The sequence below is a fragment of the Rhinoderma darwinii genome, chromosome 2, assembly GCF_050947455.1.
Source record: "Rhinoderma darwinii isolate aRhiDar2 chromosome 2, aRhiDar2.hap1, whole genome shotgun sequence".
Lineage (NCBI taxonomy): Eukaryota > Metazoa > Chordata > Amphibia > Anura > Rhinodermatidae > Rhinoderma > Rhinoderma darwinii.
Window position 1 is genome coordinate 149360767 of NC_134688.1, and position 11334 is coordinate 149372100.

Genomic DNA, 11334 nt, shown 5'->3' on the forward strand with positions numbered 1-11334 from the left:
ATACAACAGCCCCCGGGTCTGCCATGCACAGCAGCCAATGAGTACCAGCCGGAGGCCGGTCCTCATAGGCTTCCTTTCAGTGTGACTCTCAGCGTCACACTGACAGTTTATAATACGTTACACTACCTAGGTATTGTAATGTATTATAGCAGCTATCAGTGCTACAGGTCTTCAAGTAAAAAGTAAAAAAAATGTAATAAAAATGTTTTATAAAAGTGTAAAAACAAGTTATATGTTACAAAAACAAAAAATGCTTTTTTTCCTATAATAAGTCTTTTATTATAGGAAAAAAATGAAAATGTTAAAAAAGTAAACATATTTGGTATCACCGCGTTCACAACGACCCAAACTATAAAACAATAATAATATTTTTCCCGCACGGTGAACACCGCAAAAAAAAATAAAGAAGCAATATCGGGATCACTAGTTTTTTTGGTCATCAACCCTCCCAAAATATAGAATATAAAGTGATCATAAAGTTGCATGTACCCCAAAATAGTACCAATAAAAACTACAACCCATCCCGCAAAAAACAAGACCTTACATTACGCTTTTTTGACTGGAAAAATAAAAAAGTTATGGCTCTCAGAATATGGTGACACAAAAAAATAAATAATTTTATCGAAGTGATTTTATTGCGCAAACGCCACAAAACATAAAAAAATATATACATATGGTATCGCCGTAATCGTATCAACACGCAGAATAAAGTAAAATGTCATTTATAGTGCACGGTGAACACTGTAAAAAAAAAATGACAAAAAACATTGTCAGAATTTAAGTTTTTTTGTCACTTTGCTTGCCAAAAAAATCTAATAAAAAGTGATAAAAAAATCACATGTACCCTAAAATGAAACCAATGAGAAGCTACAGATTGTTCCGCAACAAATAAGGCCTCAAACAGCTCCGGTGAAGAAAAAATAAAAAAGCTCTGTCTCTCAGAATATAGCGACAGAAATTGTGCAGTGTCCAAAAGCGGATAAGATCGGGCGCCATTTATCAGTTCGACACCGGCCACATATCTATGAATTATTATTTATGTACCCCATTATTATACCCTCTTATTTTGCCCTGATGTACTCTGCCCAGCTTACATATACCCCCACATTATAAACTGAAATACCAGCAAAACCTCAAACAGAACTATTACCAAGAAAAATCTGCGCTCCAAAAGCCAAATGGCGCTCCCTATATTCTGAGCCCTACAGCGTGCCCAAACACCAGCTTACGTTCACATATATGACATTTTATATCCGGGAGAACCCGCTCAACATTGTATGAGGTATTTGTCTTCAGTGGCACAAACTGGGCACAACATATTGTGCACTAAAATGGCATATCAGTGGAAAATGTGAATTTTCACTTTGCACCATCCGCTGCGCATTGACGCCTTCGCGCACCACGACTTAATAGCTTGTCGTGGTGTGGGGGCTAATACATGGAGCGGGCTCATGCGCTGCACTAGCTCCATATTCTGCAGGTGTCAGCTGTGTATTATAGCTGACACCCGGGACTAACCGACAGAAACAGCGATCGCGCTGTTACAGGAGCCTGTAAAAATGACATTATACTGCAATACATTAGTATTGCAGTGTATTGTACCAGCGACCGAATGATGGGTCGTTCCAGTCCCCCAAAGGGACTTTTGGGAGGTTTCCACTGTTTTGGTACCTCAGGGGCTTTGCAAATGCGACATGACACCCGAAAACCATTCCTGCTAAATTTGAGCTCCAAAAGCCAAATATTGTTCCTTCCCTTCTGAGTCCTGCCATGGGTCCAAACAGCAGTTTATTACCGCATATGGCGTATTGCTGTAATCAGGACAAATTGCTTTACACATTTTGGGGTGACTTTTCTCCTTTATTCATTGTAAAAATTAAACATATCTTAGATTTTCATTTTCACGGTCTAATTCCACTAAATTCAGCAAAAAAACTGTGGGGTCAAAATGCTAACTATACCACTAGAAAAATTCCTTGAGGAGTGTAGTCTCCAAAATGGGGTCACTTTTGGGGGGGTTTCCACTGTTCTGGTCCCTCCAGGGTGTTGCAAACGTGACATGGCACTGAAAACCAATCCAGCAAAATCTGAGCTCCAAAATCAAAATGGCGCTCCTTCCCTTCTGAGCTCTGCCGTGGGTCCAAACAGCAGTTTAGTACCACATATGGGGTATTGCCGTAATCAGGAGAAGTAGCTTTACAAGTTTTGTGGTGCTTTTTATTCTTTATTCCTTGCAAATATAATTTTTTTTCAGAAAAAAATGTAGATTTTCACTTTCACAGACAAACTCCAATAAATATAGCAAAAAACCTGTGTGGTCAAGATGCTAACTATACCCCTAGATAAATTCCTTGCGGTGTGTAGTTTCCAAAACCGTGTCACTTTTGGGGTATTTCCAGTGTTTTGGTCCCAAAAGACCTCTTCAAATCTGACATGGTGCCTAAAATATATTCTAAAAAAAAAGGAGGCCCCAAAATGCACTAGGAGAACCTTTGCTTCTGAGGCCGATGTTTCAGTCCATTAACACACTAGAGCCACATGTGAGATATTTCTAAAAACTGCAGAATCTGGGCAATAAATATTGAGTTGCGCTTCTCTGGTAAAACCTTCTGTGTTACAGAATTTTTTTTATTACCAATTAATTTCAGCAAAAAAAATTTAATTTGTAAATTTCCCCTCTACATTGCTTTAATTCCTGTGAAGCGCCTAAAGGGTAAAGAAACTTTCTGAATGCTGTTTTGAATACTTTGAGGGGTGCAGTTTTTAATATGGGGTGATTTATGGGGTCTATCTAGTACATAAGGCCCTCAATACTAATGTATTTCAGTACATTGTTATTCTTACAGGCTTCTGTAACCGCACGATCGCTGTTCCTGTCCGTTAGTCCTCGGTGTCAGCTGTTTTACACTGGCTGACACCCGCAGCGTATAAAGCACGTGAGCCCGCACCATACATCAACCCCCGCACCATGACGTGTTATTAAGTCATAGTGCGCAAAGGGGTTAATGCACAGCGGATGGTGTGAATATTGCAATTTTCCACTGATATGCCAATTTAGTGCATAATATTTTGTGCCCAGTTTGTGCCACTGAAGACCAATACCTCATAAAACGTTAAGCGCGTTCTCCCGGGTAAGGCGATGCCATATATTTGGGCGCAAACTGCTGTTTGGGCACGCTGCAGGGCTCAGAAGGGAGGGAGCACCATTTTGCTTTTGGAGCGCAGATTTTGCTTGGTAGTAGTTCTGTTTGGGGTTTTGCTGGTATTTCATTTTATAATGTGGGGGGCATGTGTAAGCTGGGTAGAGTACATCAGGGCATAATAAGAGGGTATAATAAAGCGGTAAATAAATAATAATTCCTAGATGTGTGGCCAGTCTCGCACTGACAAATGGCGCCCGATCTTATCCGCTTTTGGAACACCATATTCTGAGAGCCAGAACTTTTTTATTTTTTCTCCTCTGGAGCTGTGTGAGGGCTTATTTGTTGCGGGACAATCTTTAGTTTTCATTGGTACCATTTTCGGGTACATGCGATTTGTTTGATCAGTTTTTATTCAATTTTATTGCAAGGCGGGTGACCATAAACAAACAATTCTGACAATGTTTTTTAGTTTATTTTTTGCGCTATAAATGACAGATCTGCAAATCGATAAGATTACGGCGATACCATATGTATATAGATTTTTTTATGTTTTGCAGCATTTGCGCAATAAAATCACTTTTTTATAAAATAATTTATTTTCTGTGTCACCATATTCTGAGAGCCATAACTTTTTTATTTTTTAGTCAAAAAATCTGTGTAAGGGCTTGTTTTTTGCGGGACGGGTTGTAGTTCTTATTGGTACATGCAAATTTTTGATCACTTTTTATTCTCTATTTTGGGAGGGGTGGTGACCAAAAAACAGCGATTCTGGTGTCGTTTTTTATAGATTTTTTTAGGGTGTTCATTGTGCGGGAAAAATAAGATTATAGTTTTATAGTTTGGGTCGTTACAAACGGGGCGATACCAAATATGTGTACTTTTTTTAACGTGTTCATTTTTTTCTATAATGAAAGTCTTATTATAGGAAAAAAAGCATTTTTTTGTTTATATAACATAACTTTTATTTTTACACTTTTTTAAAAAACATTTTTATTGCTTTTTTTTACTTGTTCCACTAGGGGACATTTAGACTTGCAGCTTTGATCGCTGCTAGAGTACATTGCACTACCTATGTAGTGTAATGTGTTCTAACTGTCATTGTGACGAGACAGTCATTCTGACAAGAAGGCTCGGAGAACCGGCCCGGAGGCTGCTCCTCCGAGGCTTCCATACATGGCAAACCGGAGGTCATTGTCTGGCCTCCGATTGCCACGCCAAGCATCGGCAGCCCTCACAATCACTTCGTGGGGGCTGCCGATGTGCTTCAAACCCCTTAAATGCGGCGATCGCAATCGGTCGCAGCATTTATGGGGTTATTTGCCGAAATCAGCGGTGATGGTCCGCTGACCGGCAAGACTGGAGTGTCAGCTGCCGGGGACAGCTGACCACCCGGTTCCCGGACACTGTCCGTTAGAACAGTGCGCGCCGGGAACCGCTTCGCAACGGTACGTCTTGGTGCGGGAAGCAAGCCCTCTGCAGGACGCACAGTTGCGGCGCAGCGCATGAAGAGGTTAAATAATAACTACACTGTAATCAAACTTTTGAAATGTCATAGACACATACCAGAAGTGGGTCTGGGTACTGAGACCGCCACCGCAAAATGAAGGTGCAGACGTACTCAGCTGAGAGCTTTGCATCTTCGTCTGTGAGTAGCTCTCCCTGTCAGACTGAAGACGGCTTACATAGAACATCTATGAGAGCCATCTTCAGCCTGACAATGAGCGCTGCTCACTGCCGAAAGTGCAAAGCGCTCAGCTGAGTACTTCTGCAGCTTCGTTTCAGCAACAGTGGCGGTCTCATTTAAAAAATTAATGTACTTTAGGCAGCATATTTCTATTTTTAAAGGGGTTGTCCAGGACTCTAAAAAAGTGTTGTTTTTTTAAACAGCATCACGTCGGTCCATGGGCTGCGTCTGGTATTGCAGCTCTGCTCCATTCACTTAAATGAGGATGACCTGAAATATGAGACAGCCCATGGACAGAGGGCTCTTAGCATATTTCATTGAGGCTGGTGTCACAGTTTTTTGTCACAGTTTTTTGAGTTAAACACAGAAGTGGATCCTAAAAGTATAAAGAAAATATAGATATGTCTCTCTTTTGTATACACTCCTGTGTTTGGCTAAAAAAATTGCTCAAAAACTGCCAGAAAAAAAAAGTGACATCAGGCTAACACAACCTATAAATCATCCCCTTTCTATCTAGAAGGGGCAAGTTCAATTCTATGCCAACTAGGCAGCCAGCACACAGGAAATACAGGTAGAAGGAGCCTGGAATCTACTAACACTAAGTAGAGTGGTCAGGTTCTTCACGTCATCTAAAGAAAAAAGTAAATACGTTAATACAGCTACTTTTTAACACATTAGTCAGTTCCTAACCTGTCCCACCTCATGATTTACTAACATAGCAGCATCACTTCCATTGCACCATGCCAATCAAGTATGAGCCCCTCCCCCAAAATGACTTTCAAATTGAAAAAAGTGATCTTGACCTATCCCACTCTGTTTAATACTACACTGTCTACACATAGGTTCGTCAAATACTCACCAGTTGTAAACTACACCAAAGGGACAAGTTAAATTTTATGCATGCTAGTGACGGCAGGGCGTTGCAAGCATCAACTGGGAACGGGACAATGTCAAATTATCGTTTGTGGCCTCCGACGGGGCCCAGCCGGGAGGCTATGTATATTAACATAATATGCATCTATACCAGGGGCGATGTTAGGGTCTTATAAGATCAGGGGCACAAGGCCCAAAACATGCACCACCTCCAAACAAAAAAAAAAAGATAAATACATCTAAAAGACTATGACTCCTATAGCTACACCACTGAATAGAATTAGATACATTGTCTCAGCAGACATTATCAGATATGATCGGATTAGATACCACAGTTCAGCAGTGTCAGACAATACATTTAGTTGCCGCTGCTCAGCAAACAGTATCATGATAAGATTAGATACAACAAATCAGCAGACAATATCACACGATAGGCTTAGATACAGCGGATCAGCAGACAGTATCACACATTGCCTCCTGTAGATAGTGCCACACAGTGACCTCTCTAGACAGTGTTACTCAGTGGCCCTGTAGACAGTGCCACACAGTGGCCCCTTTAGAGAGTGCCCCACCTCCGTCTGTAGATAGGGCCACCCCCCCTGTGGGTACTGCCACACATATCCCCTGTGGGTAGTGCCACACAGATCCACTGTAGGCAGTGCCACACACATCCACTGTAGGCAGTGCCACACACATCCACTGTAGGCAGTGCCACTCACGTCCACTGTAGGTAGTGCCACACACATCCACTGTAGAGAGTGCCACACATCCCACCTTGTAGATAGTGCCACAGAGCCCCCTCTTGTAGATAGTGCCACACAGCCCCCCTTGTACATCGTTCCATACACCCCCTCTTGTAGATCGTGCCATACACCCCCTCTCCCTGTAGATAGTGAAACACACACCTCCCTGCATATAGCACCCCCAAGAAATAATTAAAAAAAAACCTGTACTCACCGAGCCCGGGCCGTTCCCGTGATGGACCAAGCTCCAGCCTACTCAGCCACATTAGGATTAGGCCTGAAGCGTACACCAGAGCGATGACTTCATCGCGCCTGCGCAGGGATCCAATCCCTGTGTTCTATAGGTTGTAGCGAATAGCGAACAAGTTCGCTAGCTCCCTGCAGCTTGGTCGTTGTATTCAATTATACCTGCATCCTGAGAACGCAGGTACAGTTGAATATGGAAGTCGCCGGGGGCCGGGCCCCCCCCCTGAGCAAGGGGGAATGCGGGGCCTGGAGCTGGAGCTCCAAGAGCACCAATGATAATCCGGCCCTGATTATTACGGCTACAAGGTGGAGTCATTTATTTAGTGCCAAGGATGAGATTGGATCATATGGTGAATTTCGATCCTGTCCTTGGCAGAAAATATATTGTTCCTGAATTCAGGCCAGGGTATGTGCATTTAAATAACATGTCAAGAAACCTAGCAAAAATGCCTAAATTCACACATGCCATTTTTATTAGTGACATATTTTTATGTGTTTATTAGTAATATGTTTTTAATTGTTTATTAGTGGTATATCTTTTAAAATTGTGTCTTTTAGTACAAGTAGTTTTGTAATCATATTGAAAAGGCTATAAAGAAATGTGACTGAAAAATGCCATACCTTCAGCATGCTATATTTTGAGAAAAAAAACGTCATTGACCCCCAAAAAATGCAACTGTGTGTGAAAGCACCCAAAGGGCATGGCCAGACGTGGCGTATTTCTGCCGACACTGTCCGCATCAATGCCGTACATAATCTGCGTTGCAGATTCTGTTGCGGCTTTGCCTAAAATGTGCAGTAAATTGATGCGGATTAGTCGTTGCGTATTCAGGTGAAGAGTACTTCCTGCTGTCTTTTAAAACATTTCATCTAAGGCCCCATGCACACAAACGTAAAAACGCCCGTAATCACGGGCCGTAATTACGGCACGGGTAGGCCCATAGAAGTCTATGAGGCTCCCGTAATTACGGGTGACTACGTGTGTGCATGGGATAATCACTGTCCAGGGCGCTGAAAGAGTTAAACGATAGGCAGTAACTCTTTCAGCACACTGGACAGTGACTACCGATCACAATATAGATCAACGTGTAAAAAAAATAGAAGTTCATACTTACCCAGAACTCCTTGCTTCTTTCTCCAGTCCGGCCTCCCGGGGTGACGTTTCAGCCCATGTGACCGCTGCAGCCAATCACAGGCCAATCACAGGCTGCAGCGGTCACATGGACTGCCGCGTCATCCAGGGAGGTTGGGCTGGATGTTGAAAGAGGGACGCGTCACCAAGACAACGGCCGGGTAAGTATGAATTTCTTTTACTTTTACTACGGAAAGGGCTGCCCCTTATCTTTATCCTGCACTGAAAGAGAGAAGGGGCTGCCGATTAGTGCAGTGCAATTTTGCAGCGAAAACGTACCCGTAAATACTGGTGCAATACGGGTCGAATACGTGTGACCAAGGACCCGTATTTACGCCAATATTTACGGGAGGCAAAAAATAAGTTCGTGTGCATGAGACCTCAGTCTGGCTATAGACCTCGAAACACATAGGTCCAGCCAGAATGAAGAAATATCCTGTTTTCAAAACCAATACGCAACACAGCACACATAACATCTGCGGATTTCATTGCAGAATTTTGAAACTCTGTTGAAGTCAATGAAGAAATTCTGCAATAAGTCTGCAACAAGTACGCTACACGCCCGCAACAGCCAGTGTATGCTGCGGACACCAAATTCCGCACTGCAGCCTATGGTCCGCAGCGGAATTTTCCACAACGTGTGCACGAACCTTACTAAAAAGGTGTGGAATCCAATGGAGAAACTGTCCGCTGCGCATTTCCAGAGCAATTCCACCACGTAACGGAAGGGCTCGTCCACACGTAACGGAATTGCCGTGTTTTTTCCAGAAAGAATTTTGTCCAGAAAAAACCGCTGCAGAATACAGTAGCAGCATAGTGGGTGAGATGTAACAAATCTCATCCACATGCTGCGTAAATTTTCTGAGCTGAAATTGACCTGCCGTGCGTTATTTACAGACAGCAGCATGTCAATTCCTGCTACGGAAAATGTGCAGAATTGCTGCGTTTTTCAGAGGAAATGTCTCCATCTCTTAACATTGGGAAAAACGCAGCAATTTCCGCAATTTTGTGCTGTAAAAAACGCAGGAAATCGTTTTTGCCACAGCAGAAAGCCTTTGACTTTCAACGGAATTGATGCAGAAATATTCTGCAGCAATTACGTTGTGTGTGGACAAGCCCTAATAGTATTATAATTTTATTGTATACTTCCACTGATCCAATCCTGGCTTTGGCTAAAAAACTAAATTAAAAACTATATGTATGAGTCCACTCTGGTCCCTGTAACTCCATATACCTCAGATTCCATACGGAGGCATTCAGGCTTTTTTTCTGTTGGATTTTATATAAATGTGTCCATAGACTTTGGTGGGCAAATATGCCAAAAGGGTGTCCCGCAGCCCCAACTGTATTGAAAACTCATACTTCTCTGTATAAGTTTTATTTTATTTGGGCCCCTCAAAGCCACTTCAAAACTGTACTTGTCCCTGAAAATATAGCCCTTTGAAATTTTCTTGAAAATGTGAGAAATTGCTACTAAAGTTCTAACGCTTGTAACGTCCTAGAAGAATAAAAGTATGCTCAAAAAACTATCCCAACATAAAGTAGACATATGGAATATGTTAAATTGTAACTATTTTGTGTGGTATTACTATCTGTTTTACAAGCAAATACATTTAAAATGAGAAAAATCATACTTTTTGAAACATTTTCTCAATTTTTGTATTTTTCACAAATAAGCAATGAATTTATTAAACAAATTTTTCCACTAACATAAATTACAATGTGTCACAAGAAAACAATCTCAGAATCGCTTGGATAGGTAAAAGCATTCAGGAGTTATTACCATATAAAGTGACACGTCAGATTTGAAAAAATGGGGCTGGTCCTGAAGGCCAAAATGAGCTTGGTCCTGAAAGGGTTAATGTAATTCAATTTAAGACACGTTTCACTGTGCCTAAAGACCCTGTTGCATCAGTGATAGTTAAACACTATATTTCCTCAGGAGGTCTGACTGAATGACTATATATTACTTGTTATAACTGAATTTTATGTATGCAGTACATGTCAATTATAATATCTCCTATTTTTGTTAACAGAAGTCAAGATATTGATAATCTCATTGACGTTTCAACCTCAAAGGTTTCCAACAATAAAGGGTAATCTATTTTTCATTTTCTAATGTATCTACATGAATGCAATAAATATAATATATTAACCTTTTATTTTTCCTATGTGCAGTCACTTCTTATAAGTGGTTTCTGAAATACTTTGCAGACATGCATTCAGCCATATTCAGGAGCTGCATCACATGGGTGCTGAATATGGTGCCCATAAAATTGCATGGGCAATAACATGGTGCCCAAAGAAGGGCATGGGCCATACTGTTCCTCAGTTTGCTTCTGGTTTTCACATGGAGGCACACAGAGTTTTTTCAACTGATTCTGTGAGAAACAACATTGTGGCATGCTCCAACACATGTCATGTTACAGAGGTATTCTCCCCTAGAAGAATTGCTCCTAGTGGAGAATGCTGTGCCTCACAGAGGTTCACAGAGGCACATGGAGGCACCACACGGCAGCACACAGAGTGGAATACAGGTCCATACTACGTCCAATTCTTCTGTTTCTTCTATGGTGTGCTTGAGTCCTAATGTCTCAGATAACAGGTTGCAATATAAACTGAAGGTTCCGTGCACGTGCATGTCTGAACAAGCCCCAGTATGTTCTTTACCTCAGAAATAGAAAATCATTGGTAATTAGATCAAAATAGAAATCTCTGAATGATCTAGTTTGTTTTTTTAACATGTGGATCTTATTATACATCTGTATAAAACATGTATAAAGCCACTTGCCATATGGCAACCTCATGCCATGGCAGGATAGCATGGTGAGCAACCGTGGCACATCACAGCACAGAGTAGGGTCTCAGCTGTGACAAAGGCTGCTGCATAGCATTGCAGAGGGTTGTAGTTAGCTAAAGGGGTGCAGAAGTAGAAGTTACACCCAGACCCCAGTGACTGAGGGGGCCCAAAGGTTCCTCTACCACATAAATAGACACCAGTGTAATAAATAGCTCATGGTAGTAGGGGGCCCTGTTACACATTTTACAAGATTCTACATGTAAGACCTCCGGCTTTGCACTCGTGTAAATAGATTTAAAAAAATCTCCCCTCTGTTCTGTGTGTTGAGTGGGAATATTATTATTACATCTGTAATCTCTTTAGTACATTTAATAATGTAGTTAGAAAGTGTGACCAGCTGTGATCATCTGTTTTCGTGTCTGCTAAGGCATTTTTGGAATAGATTATGTTTTTTTACTCTTTGTGTTTTTATTGATTTAATAGTACTCAAGATATTGACAACCTTATTGACATCAAACCCACCTCCGACAAAGGAAAGAAAAGGTAAATACAACCCAAGTAATGTATTGTGCATCATGAAGCCTCATAAGGTTTGACATTCGCACTGATCACGCAATATAAAATAATGATCAATATTGAAAAGAAAGATATTCAAGATTAGAAATAATACCTCAAATTTTAGGAAAAAAAACGTCAACTATAATATTTATTCA

General features: G+C 41.3%; 1 protein-coding gene across 3 annotated transcripts in view; it reads left to right on the top strand.

The window, feature by feature from the left end:
• The window catches only part of SCEL (sciellin), a 148593-nt gene that overhangs the window by 58549 nt on the left and 78710 nt on the right, over positions 1-11334 (top strand). For all 3 annotated transcript variants that reach the window (XM_075852368.1, XM_075852369.1, XM_075852370.1), the window contains 2 exons: positions 9858-9917; positions 11105-11164. In XM_075852368.1, the coding sequence (XP_075708483.1) occupies positions 9858-9917; positions 11105-11164 (120 nt within the window). The remainder of the gene's footprint in view (positions 1-9857; positions 9918-11104; positions 11165-11334) is intronic.